We start from the raw sequence: 13,920 nt of genomic DNA, 5'->3' as shown, positions 1-13,920 counted from the left end.
ACGAATGAGCAAGGCAGCCCAAGTGTGAGTGGCCCCAGGCCCGGTGCACACCCAGGCAGAATAGCACTGGCCTCTTCCCTCCCTGACCCAGTGCCTCAGACTGGCACTTGCACTTCTCAATTTATTTTAACCCATTCCTCCTGGGAACAAATTAATAGCATAAATCCCTATTCCTACATGAATACTCCTGTTTTTCAAAAGGTGGGGGAGCAGGGGCACATCCCATGATACACTTTATCAGATCATAACTGTCCTCTCAGAAATTTTAAAATGCTGATTTTGAGTATACAACCATGGATTGAGAAAAAAACCCACCAATCTCCTGAGAGACAGGCTAACTGTATTAAAAAGGAAAAAATATGTTAAAAATATATAACATTTCATGCACAGAGCTCTTGAGGGACTGTTACATGAAAAAAGCAAGCTGCAGACTAACATGTATAGGGTGCTATCCCCTTGGTTTATAAAGGCGGAGAACACAGCCCGGCAGCAGCCTGAATGAAACCACAATGGGTCACTCATGCCGCGGCCGCCGCAGAAGCAGCTCCCCAGGGCCCCTCTGGGTTGCAGAGCAGGTGGCCAGGAGCATAGGCAACAGAGCCACAGCAGCTGGGGGTCAAACAGCAGCTCTGCCACCTGGGCAAGCTCACCTCTCCCTGCCCCGCCCCACTTAGCAGGCTGGGGACACTGGGGATGGCGAGTGGCTGTGTGGAAAGATGCACGCACATAGGAGTGTTCAACCCAAGACACAGTGAGGTCTGAACCTGTGGCTCCTTGGCTTACACTGCCCAGCCCCATGGGGAGCCTTGGAACCCATGGGGATGCAGGAGGCTGGTTTGGGGGTAACTGGGGCTCTCCTACTGCCTGAAAAGCCCCCAGTCCTGTTCCAACTAGACCAAGGTTACAAGGTTGCAGCACATACAATTCTAGAGAAAAAGCAAAGGCCTCCATCCAGGATGCTCCTCAAGGGTTTGCAACATGGTGTCTGGGGCAGAGGGGAGCTCCCATCCAGAGCTCAGGCTGAGGTGCCTTCCACCCCACGCAGGGGAACCCTCCCCGCCCCTAACCCCTCAGGACAAATGAGAAAAACAGCAGCTCCACAGAGGCCACCTCATTACACTCCCCTCCCTGGTGCTGGAGGAGCAGGGAGCATGTTTCCTATGTGGAAACTAAGGCATGCAGAACTGGGGTCACCAGTGCAGGTCACAGAGCCAGGACTGTCACCAGGCCCGCCCACCTCCTGCTGGCACCGCATAGCCAGTCCCTGATGAAAGTGGCAGCTCCCTTGGGAGATGAGGCCCAGAGGACCAAGGGGGAGCTCTGGCAGGAAGGCTCAGGGATTAAGGGACACCATCCTGTGGAGCCCAGAAAGATGCCTGTTGGGAGTTCTGACCCAGACCACCTTTCGAGAGGGCCTCCCCTACTAAACAGCACCACAAAGGCCCTCTGCTTGCAGAGCACAGCTGGCCAGATGTTGCTGAAAATGCTTTATGTGAGGCAACTCCAAGTCCACCCCTAGAACCTATGGAGTAGGTAGGTACTCTTCCTTGCCTCATGCTATAAACAAGACTGGGGCACAGGGAGGCTGATGTGCCCAGTTACAGAGCCAGCAAGCAGACCCAGGGACACAAACCAGGCACCCCTGCTGCACCCAAAGCACTCCTCCCATCAGGGGTATTTTTGAGACCCTCTCATCCCTCACATGGGTTCCAGGGCCAGGGAAGGTACCAGTGGGGAAGACTTCCCAGGCAGCACCAGCTGGGGAGAGGAGAGCTGAGGCCTGGACCTCGGCTCCTCTGCAAACTGGCCATGAGGCCCTGATCAGCCTCAATGCGAGGGCTTCTGCCTGCCTCTCACGTCCCCAGCCTGGCACAGTGGCTCAAGGAACAGACTCTGGAGCCGGATGGCCTGGCATGAATCCTAGCTCTGTCCCTTCCTGGTGGCAAGCAGGCCATTTGACTTTTTTTGTCCCTCGGATGGCTGACATGTAGAGCCGGGACCAGTGGGTCATGTGGGGTGAAATGAGGCAGTAGGCAGAAAAGCTCCTTAAAGGGCTGTGTGCAAATTCCCCCGGCCAGCTAGCCCTTCCCGAGCACCCAGGTGAGCCGAACAAGCCCCTCTGGAGCTCCAGCCTAACAGAGAAGACGCGGGAGACTAGAGAGGGGAGCCTCCTCAGAGGGTGGTCAGGGAAGGCCCTCCAAGGAAGGGGTATGGACGCCAGGACCTGAATGATGTCGCTGGAATGTGGGCCACCCACAGCACCCAGAACAGAAACTCGGTACACGGCTGTGAAATAAATGAAATGGAGGGAAAAAGGAGCCATGCAAAGTGCTGGGAGGGAAAGGAATCCAGGTACAGTGAACAGCCCAGCAAAGGCCCTGAGCAGGAGCGGGCTTGGGTGTCTGCAGACGGCCCAGCAGACGCCAGTGTGGCCAAGGCCAACAGAGAGAGAGGAGCCAAGCAACAGTGGGGGTAGGATAGTCCCAGAACACAGTGGGCTCCATGTGGCCCCATGTCAGGTACTGACATCTTCATCCTTAACACCATGGGAAGTCACAGAAGGATTTGCTGAGGGCGTACAGGACCTGAGTTCTGTTGTTAGTCTGTACCCTGCTGCAAGGGGGTAGACTGGGGTAGTGAGGGGAAGCAGGAGGAGCCTCTGGCAGTCTTCCAGCCAAGAGGCACCAGTGGCAGAGGAGATGGAGGAGAGAAAAGGTGCCAGCACACAAGATCTCACAGGGTGGCCCTGGGCCGGTGCTTGCACGTTTACGTCCTCCTTTGTTTCCCATGACAACCAGTGAACTGAACGCTTATGAGAAAATGGCACAGCCATGATGTGACCCCAGAATCTGGGTCCCAGGCACCCACCCCACCCTCCTAAGCAGGACTAAATGTGTGCCAGAGGGAAGCCTGGTGAAGCAGAGGCAGCAGGGCTGTCCTCAATGCAACCTGTCCCTGTCCCAGCTTCAGGAGGAAAAGCTGACTGCAGAGGGGGACCTCCCTCCCTAACCAGGGCCCTCCTCTGACCCAGAGGGGCATCTACAGCTGGAGGGCATCTGGGGTCCCCCGCTGTTCACAGAAACCTTCAGAATGGCTAACTTGGCCAACACAGGCCTGGCCCCACCCATGGGGGACGATCTGGGCTCCTCAGATCTTACTCCCTGTGCCCTGGTTCTGCCACGACCCCCATTTACCAGATGAGGAACTACCTCCTAGAAATGTTGTGGAATAAAATGAGTTAAGAGATATAAAAACCTTAGAACAGGGTCTGGCTCAATAGAGAATTAGTTTTAATTATTCTTTTATTCAATCAACAAACATTTCCTGAACACCTATTTATGTTCCTGGCACAAATAGAAAATGTCACACCTGGCAGATAGGTGTTCTGAAGAAAAATAAAACAGGCTAAGGGTAAGGGTCATGAGGAGCAAGGCAGGACACTATTAAGAAGAGGAATTTGAACAGAGACCCCATGAAGTTATGGAAAAACCATAATGGTACCTGGGGGAAGAGGGTTCTAAGCAAAGGAAACAGCAAGTGCAAAGGTCCAGGGAGTGGGAAGTGTATGTGTTGGGCATGTTTAAGGAACTAAGAAGACCAGTGTGGTGAAAGTGAGGGAACTAGCAGTAGAAAATGACTCTGCAGAAGAAGGCCAGATCATATAGGACTTTGTAGAGTATGGCAGATCTTGGAGTTTACTCCAAGTGGGACTAAAAGCCACTCAGAGGTCTAAGCAGATAAATTACATTAAGATTTACACTGAAAATATCACTAATATAATGCACTATATTAAGTACATACACCTGCTAAGACCAGGGATCTGTAAAACAAATACCAAATATTTCAGGTTTTGCAAGGCACATGGTATCTGTCACACGTACTCAACCCTCCCATAGTAGGGGTGCAAAGGCAGCCACAGATATTTTGTAAATGAATTTGTGTCATGTTCCCATAAAACTTTATTTGCAAACACAGGAGGTGGGGCCATAGTTTGCCAGTCTGCTCCAGACCTAATATCCAGTTTACAGGGAATACAGCCACAGAGGAACAAAATCAACAGCGCTAAAAGGCAACAATATGATACATCCAGAGTGTAGGACATTCTACAAGACAGCTAGCCTGGCTCATCAAAAAACCAATGGTATGTAGGGGAAGAGGTCAGAAAGGCAAGAGGTACCTGGAATAATCCTGGTTTGAAAAACATTTTGAGAACTGGGAAAATTCAAGTATGGATGTTTATGGAGAGGATGTTAATAAATATATTACAAATAATCATCTCAGGTGTGATAACGGCATCATGAGTCTGTAGGACAAAGTCCTTATTCTTAGGAGACGCCTGCTGAAATATTAAGAAGGAAAGTATCATGAAGCATGAACAGAAGTTCAGGACTCAGCTTAAAATACAGTCAGATGAGGTAAAAGTGGCAGTTGCTGAACTGCTGAATCTAGGTACAGGTTATCTGGATGTTCATTTAGTATGCTATTTTTTCAGCTTTTCTCTTAAGTCTGCAACAAGCTGGCCATGGGTGGAGGATGTACACAACTCCCTCTAGCTGCCCTGGGGAGGCAGGGAGGCTACCAGGTGCCCAGGGAGCAGCCCTGAGGCATTGAGGCAACCATCCAGCAGCCCTCTGTCCCCACCCCACTCCCCCTGAGCCCACCGTCCCCAGGCCCAGGCCTATGTGAGACAGGGCAGCGAGGACAGTCATGAGCAGAATGGCCTCCCCCTTGCTGGGTTTCTAGCTTACACCGCCCCCGGGGTTAGGGTCAGGAATCTGGGTTTGGTCTCAGAGCCATCCCAGCAGGTTTCTCTCCAGTGGCGGCAGAAGGTTTCTCTCCAGTGGCTGCAGCAGGCACTGAGAAACGCCAGATGATGGGGGCTCTCCAGCCCCTAAAGTCTTAGTAAAGGGATTCTTCCCCAAGCTGAAGGGCATGGTATCTTACTAAAAAGGAAACTAGGGTAGATCTCTTGCCTACTAAAACACTTTGCCAGCTCCCCACTGCTCTTTTACAAGGCTTACAAACCGTGTGCCAGGTACTGCTGAATCACGGGCTTCCTGTTTGTCATCCCCCTGAACCTTTCAGCAACCCTGTGACAAACCCCAATTGATTCACCATCTGCCAAGCCCTGTGGGCCCCTCCATCTGGAGTCCAGGCCCTGGCTGAGCTCATCAGCCTCAGGGTCTCCACTTCTCCTCTTCCAAGACCCCTGGCCCATGATTCTCTGCTGACACAGGACCCTCCGTGGTCCCTGGGATGACAAACTGTATCACCTCTGGGCCTTTGCATATGCTGGTCCCTTTTCTTGGAGTCACCTCCTTTCTATCTCCATGGCCAACTCCTATCCATTCTTTAAAACTCAGCCCAGCACCCAGGCTCTATGCGCATACTGGTCTCTATTTGCTCTCACTAGCAGTCTGTATCTGTGTCCCTAGTTTTCAACCGAGTAGCACCTCAGCTGGCCTGAAATGATAATTGTTCCCCTTGGTGGGGTGAGTATATTTTTAACCTTGGAAAGCTGTGCAATGTTAATTACAGTATAGACTGTGGTAACATGCCTTATGATACTGTTGAGTGTATGCTCTAGAAACACACTGTCCAAGAGGGTAGCCAGTAGCCATATGTGGTGATTTAAACTTAAAATAAAAAATTCCATCTCTCAGTCACACTAGCTACATTTCACATTTCAAATGCTCAATAGCCACACGTGACTACTGGCTACCCTCTTGCACAACACAGGTATTCAGCATTTCTATCATGGCAGAAAGTTCTCTTGGATGGCACTTTTCAGAGGATCACCTAACTCCTTACCCTACAACTAAGCTAAAGGAGTATCTTTCAAAGTGAGGCCCAGGAACAAAGTGGGCAAAAATATTTGCCATTCATTACCAAGGGCTAAGCTCCCTGATTTATAAAGAGCTCTCAGAAACAAATAAGAAAAAGGCCAACTATACAACAGAAAAACAGACAAAGGATATGAACAAACAATTCAGAAAGGAAACACACAGGGCTCATGAACATATGAAAGGACACTCATCCACAGAGAGAAAAAGGTTAGTTTTTAAAACTACCCTATGGTGCCATTTCCCACTGGTCAGACTGATAAAAATCCGAATGTTTGAAAACACAAGGCTGTGAGGACACTCTTAGACATTACCCAATAGAAACATGTCTCAAAATTACAAATGCAAATCCCTGTGACCCAGCAATCCAGCATCTAAGAATTCATCTTACAGATTTACTTACACATATGTTACAGGAGATACACACAAGGTACTTCACTGTTGCACCAAGGCTGGAAACAATGCCAGTCACCACTAATAAAGAACTGCTAAATAAAACTGGGGACATACGTGTGTGGCTGTTTATAAAAAACAAACAGCAAGCACCCACTGCAGCAGCAGAGCTGGTGTTCACATGCGGAAGCAGAAAGAGTCCCCGAGATACATTAAGTAAAAAAGAAACTTCAGGTACAATGTTACCTTTTGTGTAAAGAGAAAAAACATGGGGAGTAAGGTACAAGCCTCCATCTGAATGAACTTGTCTGTAAACACAGTTCTCCAAGGACACAGAAGAATAGCAGTTAATATGCAGGGGCATATGGGTCAGAAGAGATAGTGAAGACAACTCCTGGTACTGTTTGATTTTTGAAACTAAGTGAATCTATATCATCTCTTCTGATTATTCAATTGTTCTTTTTAAAATAATCTCTGGACCATATGCCTCAAAATCATGGAGATGCTCATTAAAAATGCAGCTCCCTGACTTCCCGCATCTCCAGTCAGAGCCCCCAGAGCAGGCCCAGAGCTCTGCCCTGTTAACAAACTCCACCCACAATCCCAATGCAACCTCCAGTCTGAGGACACAGAGTAGGGTCTGCATACTAACCCCTACTCTTCCCAGTTCACAGAAGGGCTGAGACTGGGAATGCCTACATAGGGTGCCAGGACAATCTGTCCACCCGCATCCCTTCTCTCCACCCTGGGCCTGGCCACTCTCAAAGGGTAGCCACATGGAGGCCCAGACTCACCTCTCATCTGGAGAGTCGACATGGAAGGTCCTCTCAATGACGGTAGTCCACTGTAGGCAGCGAATGACAAAGGTGTTGGGCCGTGGTCTTTCGGTCTTCATCAGCTGGCATTCTGCAGAGGGAGGACAGAGCCAGGAGGGTGAGGAGACAGCCCTGCTGGCCTATAGACCCCAGCCCCCAGCCACCTCCTGCGTGTTGCGTGTCAGCCCCCTGCCAGACGATACTGGAGATACTTCAGTGACTGAGACAGCCCTAGCCTTGCCACCACAGGGCTCAAGGTCCAGGGTGTGTATGGAAGGGGCACAGACCACTAGACCACGATAGCTCAGTGGGCAGGGCTGTGATGGGGCAAAGCCCAGGAGGTGGCCAACACAGCCCAGGGCTTGGGCGAGGGCACACTCCCAGGGGAGAGGCAGCTCTGCGCTGAGCCCTCAAGGGAAAGGGAATGAGGTCAGTCAAACCAAAGGAGAGTCATGTACAGAAGCCCAGAGGTGTAAGATGGCCCAGCACACTAAGGGAATGGCCAACTCTGCTCTGGATGTGAGGAGGGGAGAAGCGACTAGAAGCCTGGAGAGGGGCAGGGGCCTGCTTGCAGGGTGGGGGGCATGGTGAGGAATCTGGACTTTGTCCTGAGAGCAGCCAGGAGCACAGAAGGCTTTGCATAGGGAAGGCACCTGAACAGATTCAGACAGAGCTCTCTGGTTGCCACGTAGAGGGTGAGGAAATGAAGCTGGGAGACCAGGGAGGAGGCTGGGGTTACACCAGAGTAAAGCCACAGGGAGGGGAAGGAAGGGCAGGCACACAGGCCCTGGGGGAGGCACATCCAGGACAGGGCCAGGCCTCTGGCCTGAGGACTACAGGGCAACAGCGCCCTCCCTGAGATGGAGCTGGAGAAGGAGGTTAGGGGAGGGGATACTCGAAGGACAGTTTGGGACATGGTGGGTATGAAGGACCTAGGACACCAAGGGAGAAACGTGCAGGAAGCTACTCAGGACAGGTGGCAGTTAGGACAAGGAGCCAGGGCTGGGGACAGCCATGTCATGGTCGCCAGAACACAAGGACACGGGGAAAGCACCTAGGACAAGGCTCTAAGCAGGACAGAGAGGAGGCTGAGGCTGGACTGCTGAGAGCAGGTACGGGTGGACTGGAGGGGTGAGGCTGAGGAAGCAGCTGGAGCAGGGAACTAGGTGGCGGCAAAGAGTGATCTGGGCTAAGCAGTGGCAGTGGAATTGGGGGTGTCTTTGAAATGTTCGTAGGATGTGGGCGAGGACATGGTGACTGATTAGGTCAGCAGGAAAGGGGCAAGCAGGAGACAAGGGTTCGGGGGCAGGATCATGATTCTGCAAGGCCCTGGCAAGGGCTCTGGGCCTGCCAAGCTTTCACTGGCCAGAGTCCAGCTGGAAGGCACCACTCCGGGTACCATGAGGGGACGAAGGACGTGAGGTTAGCCCTGCAATCAACTGAGTGGTGGCCAAGGCTGCCTCTAGGTTAGGGAGAGAGAGAAGCAGGCTATTATCCACAGGCCGGCAGGCACCTGACACCAGCCAGAACCACAGGGACTGGCCAGCAGGAGCTAGAGCCACAGAGGCGGGGAGCTGGGAAAATGCCTGGCTTCTCCCTCCTTCCTGCTCTCCACAGCCCAACAGTGCAGCCCCCCAGCTGACGTGGAGAAGGGACAGCAGGCGGAAGGCAGGAAAACGGACCCAAGGGCAAACCGGCCCTGGACTGGCCCACAGCCCAACAGGGGCCCACACCCGGGTGCCCTCAAGACCTCTGAGCCCCGGAGCTCTGGCGCAGGGCCCTGGGCCGCACCTGCAACGGAGAAGTTGTTGAGAGGGGGCAGGGTCTGGTCAGGGGCTTCGGGCCGCTCCTTGTAGCCAATGAAGGAGCCATCACTCTTCAGCAGGAAGTACCGGGGCCTCCAGGTCTTGATGTATTCACCTGAAGGAGGGGGTGGGGAGAGGGGTCAGGGCAGGCAGCCAGTGCCCCCCAGGGGGCACCTCAGTGGGAAGAGGGCAGATGAGAAAGTGGGCAGGAGAGTGCCGCTCCCAGAGAAACCCTCAAGGAGGCCCCTGCTGACGCAGGCTGGGTGCTGAGCTGGCCCCAGTGATCCAGAGGTCATGCCTGGCAGGAAGGCGCCTGCTGCAGGGCCCCAGGGCACCAGCTGCCTCAGCATGCGGCCAGCAGCGAGCCACCCTTGCCAGCACATGGCCCAGTCCCAGGGGAGGCCCAAGCTTCCAAACACACATGCCCTGTGGCCCTGTAAGGCCAAATCCCCATGGGCTGCTTTCACCAGCACAGCCACACAGGTGGATCAAATGTCAAAATAGTGTGCCAGGCTGGTATAACTGTTGTTCTGCCCTCCAAGTGCTCCTTGATCCCTTCCATTTGTTCTAACCATGACTATTCAAGCACCCTGTGTATATACATATACGCACACACTACAAGGTCCCACTCCTCAGAGGGCTGCTAGGGATTAAAATAAGATGGTGATACATACATCCATACAAAAACTCGTATATAAATGTCCATAGCAACATCACTCATAATAGCAAAAAGGAGGAACTCAAAAGTCCACCAACTGATGAATGGATAAACAAAATGTGGCATATTTAAACAATGGGGTATTACTCAGTCATATAAAGAAATTATTAATATATGCTGCATGGATGAACCATAACCTATGCTAAGTGAAAGAAGCCCGTTACAAAGGACCACAAGCTATCTCACTCCATTTTTATATAATGTCCAGAAAAAGCAAATCTATAGAAATGAAAAGTAGATTACTGGTTGCCTAGGACTGGAAAGAGAGGGGAGGAATCTGGGGAAAGATTGGAGGGTGACAGCCAAGTCAGAGGGGCAGGTTCTTTTTTAGGGTAGTAAAAATGTCCTAAAATTGGAAATGGAAGCAACCTAAGTGTCCATCAGTAGATGAATGGATAAAGATGTGGTACATATACACAATGGAATATGATTCAGCCATAAGAAGAAAACAAATCCTACCATTTGCAACAACATGGATGGAGCCAGAGGGTATTATGCTCAGTGAAATAAGCCAGGTGGAGAAAGACAAGTACCGAATGATTTCACTCATCTGTGGAGTATAAGACCAAAGAAAAAACTGAAGGAACAAAACAGCAGGAGACTCACAGTACCCAAGAATGGACTAACAGTTACCAAAGGGAAAAGGACTGGGGAGGGTGGGTGGGAAGGGAGGGATAAGAGGGCGAGTGGGGGGGAAGAAAGGGGGCATTATGATTAGCATGTACAATGTAGGGGGGGCATGGGGAGGGTGTGCAACACAGAGAAGACAAGTAGTGACTCTACAACATCTTACTACGCTAATGGACAATGACTGCAATGGGGAATGTGGGGGAACTTCATGATGGGGGGAGTCTAGTAAACATAATGTTCCTCATGTAATTGTAGATTGATACCAAAAAAAAAGTCCTCAAATTGATTGTGGTAATGAATGTATAACTCTGAATACACTGAAAGCCACTTAATTATAACACTTTAAATGGCTGAACTACATGTTATGTGAATCAAGATCTTAAAAAAAAGATGAGATGGCAACTACAGAGCACCCACCTTGGGACCCTGCACACAACAGGCCCTCGATGAATGCTGTATCATCAACCTACTGTGCAGGTGAAGCCTGTGCCAGAATCACAGTGTGCATGGCACACGGGGAGGCAGGAGGGCAATGTGGATCTGAGCTGTATTTGCTGTGTGGCCTCTGTTAAGTCACTCCAGTCTCTGAGTCTTTGTTTCCTCTTACAGGGATACCCATTAATTGATGATGAAGAGAAGGAGGAGGATTAGATAAGACTACAGTGGCACTCTGTGCCAAGGCACTGTCCCAAGTACCTTGTAAGTTTTAACTTATTGACTTCTTTCATATGGAGACACAAAATGACTCAACATATATAAAGTTCAAAAACTAGCAAAACCTCGAATTCAATGGCACAATTAAAGGATTACACGCCATGACCAGGTGGGTTTTATCCCAGGAATGTGAAGGTGGTTCATATGTGAAAACCAGTCACTGTAAGACATGTTAGAAGAACAAAGGGGACAACCACATCATCCTCTGGACTGACACACAAGCATTTGACAAAACCCGACACCCTTTCATGATAAAAATACTCAGCAAGCCAGGAATAGGAGGAAATTTCCTCCACATGATAAAGGGCATCTATGCAAAAACCACAGTGAACATCACAGCGATGACCGACGTTCCCCTGAGATCAGGAACAAGACAGAGAGGTCTGCTTTCACCACTGCGATGAAACACTGTACTGTTCTAGCTAGAGAAGACACAGAGAGACAAAAGGCATCCAATTTGAAAAGGAGTAAGTAAAACCACCTTTACTTGTAGATAACATGATCTTATATACAGAAAGTCACAAAGAATCCACAAAATAATTACTAGAGCTACTATAACAAATATAGAAAGATCAATACACACAAAAATCAGCTGTGTTTCTATACACCAGCAGCGAATACTCCAAAAAGGAAATGAAGAAAAGAACTCCAAAAGATTTATACACTAAAAACTACACAACACTGCTGAAAGAAATCAACGACCTATATAAATACAAAGACATTCTGTGCTCATGATGGGAAGACTTGATATTGTCAACATGGCAGTATTTCCCAAAATGACCTACAGATTCAAACATATCATCTATCAAAATCCCAGCAGCCTTTTTTTGCAGAAATGAAAAAGTCAATCCTCAAATTTACATGGAATTCTAATTCATATGGCAAGGGGTCCCAAACAGCCAAAACAATATTGGGAAAAAAAAAAAAGAACTAAAGTGATTCACACTTGCTCATTTAAAAACTTACTGGAGAGCTCAGTAATCAAATCAGCCTGACATAAGGACAGACATACTGACCAATGGAATAGAACCAAGTCAAAAAAATAAACCCACCCACCTATAGTCTATAGATTTTCAACAGTAGTGCCAAGACCATTCAGTGGGGAACGAACAGTCTCTTCAACGTGCTGAGACAACACGCAGAAGTATAGAGCTGGACTCCAACCTCACACCCTGCACTATATACAACAGTTAACTCAATATGGATCTACTTAAACAGAAGAGCTAAAATGATAAAACTCTTAGAATACACTGGATAAATCTTCATGACCTGGGATTTGGCACTGGATTTTTAGATATGACACCAAAAGTGCCAGCAACAAAAGAACAAAATAACATGTACTCATTAAAATTAAAAACTTGTGCAAAGGATGTTCTCTCAAATAGAGAACCAATGGGACAGGTGAAAGTATCTGCAAATCATATACCTGATAAGGGTCTAATATCTATTTAAACAACTCTTACAACTCAATAAAAAGACAAACAGCTGGAATAAAAAACAGGCAAATTCTGGAATAGACATTTTCCCAAAGATATATAAATGGCCAACAAGCACTTGAAAAGATGCCCAACATCATTAGCCATTGGGAAAATGCAAATCAAAACCACGATAAGATAGCACTTCAAACCCACTAAGGTGGCAGTAATTTAAAAAAAGAGAGAAAGAGCAAGCGTTGCTGAGGATGTAGAGAAACTGAAACTCTTGTGGGAATTGCTGGGGGCAATGTACAATGGTGCAGCCCTGTGGAAAAGATGGTGCTTCCTCAAAAAGTTAAATATAAAATACACTATAGGTTATAAATATAGAATATATAACCCAAATTATATGTACATATATATGTACATGCACTGTAAAAGTACTCAAGCCCAATGAACTGTACACTCTAACATGTTTAACTCTGTGTTATGTAAATTTCACCCCAATTTTAAAAAAGCAAAACAAAACAATTTCACCTATATCACTACATCAAAACTCTATCACTTATGCTATTGGAAGTCAGGAGAGTAGTTACTGCTTGCGGGGGTGGGGGAACTTCTGGGGGCTGACTTGTTCTTTTTTCTTGATCTAGACATTGGTTCAGAGGTGAGCCTATGATCCAGGAGCTTACCTGTGGTGTTTTATAGATCAGTAACAAGCTAGGAGAAAAAAAGAAACTTAGAAAAAAAGGGAAAACATCCTCACAACAAACCCATTTTACAGATGAGGTAACTGGGGGCACAGAGAGGTTCCATTACTTGCCCGAGGCTCACAGCTGTTAACTGGGAAAGCTAAGATTGGCACTGAAGTTTACTCTATCCCGAATCTTCACTCTTGACCATTTCACTGTCTGCTTCTAAGCTGACAGATGGGGCCTGGCACAGGATGCACTGAGGCTGTGTCAGAAAGGAGAAGGGCAAATGGCATGAGTGACTCTCACAGTTGTGCTATTTTGCAGACCTTGCTGAGCAAGAGGCAGCACGTGAGTCAGGCCTTGAGAGCACAAGTTCGGGAGCCAGAGGGGCTGAGTCCTAACCTCAGCTCCACCATCTCCTCACGGAAACCTTCGGCAAGTCAGTCCCCCTGAGGAGCCTCAGCTTCCAGGTCTGTAAAATGGTGGCTGCCCCACAGGACAGTTATGGAAATGCAATGAAATCGGACTTGTCCAGAGCAGAGCCCCATGTCTGGAACAGAGTGGGCACAGTAAACTGGGGCTGCTGTTATTTTAATTGCCAGGGTGGGGTTGGGATGGGATGGCACAGGTGCCAAAAAAGCAGCAGTCGGCAGGGCCCACGTTGCCATGCCCACTTCTGCTCAGAATGATGGACACCAGGAGGTGCAGGAATGAGACATGTATGTACTTGTGCGTGTACAGTACAAACCCAAGGCAGGTGCGCCCTAGCTCGGCCTCCCCAGCAGCTAATCTGACCCCCTTAGTACGAGTGGAGACAACTAAGACCCATTTGCTGCCATTAGCAGCCCTAGACCAGAGACAGACTCCCACCTTGGCAATAATTCACCCACCT

At 49.1% G+C, this 13,920-nt stretch overlaps 1 protein-coding gene across 4 annotated transcripts in view; it reads right to left on the bottom strand.

Annotated features, from left to right (window-relative positions):
• AKT2 (AKT serine/threonine kinase 2) overlaps nucleotides 1-13,920 on the bottom strand; it is a 47,546-nt gene that overhangs the window by 11,989 nt on the left and 21,637 nt on the right. For all 4 annotated transcript variants that reach the window (XM_017649521.3, XM_073226486.1, XM_073226485.1 and 1 more), the window contains 2 exons: nucleotides 8,843-8,971; nucleotides 7,031-7,142 (listed from right to left, as the gene is read on the bottom strand). In XM_017649521.3, the coding sequence (XP_017505010.1) occupies nucleotides 7,031-7,142; nucleotides 8,843-8,971 (241 nt within the window). The remainder of the gene's footprint in view (nucleotides 1-7,030; nucleotides 7,143-8,842; nucleotides 8,972-13,920) is intronic.

This window comes from Manis javanica, chromosome 17 (genome assembly GCF_040802235.1).
Source record: "Manis javanica isolate MJ-LG chromosome 17, MJ_LKY, whole genome shotgun sequence".
Classification (NCBI taxonomy): domain Eukaryota; kingdom Metazoa; phylum Chordata; class Mammalia; order Pholidota; family Manidae; genus Manis; species Manis javanica.
The sequence above is the reverse complement of the archived record's forward strand: the minus strand, read 5'-3'. Positions and strand labels throughout refer to the sequence as shown.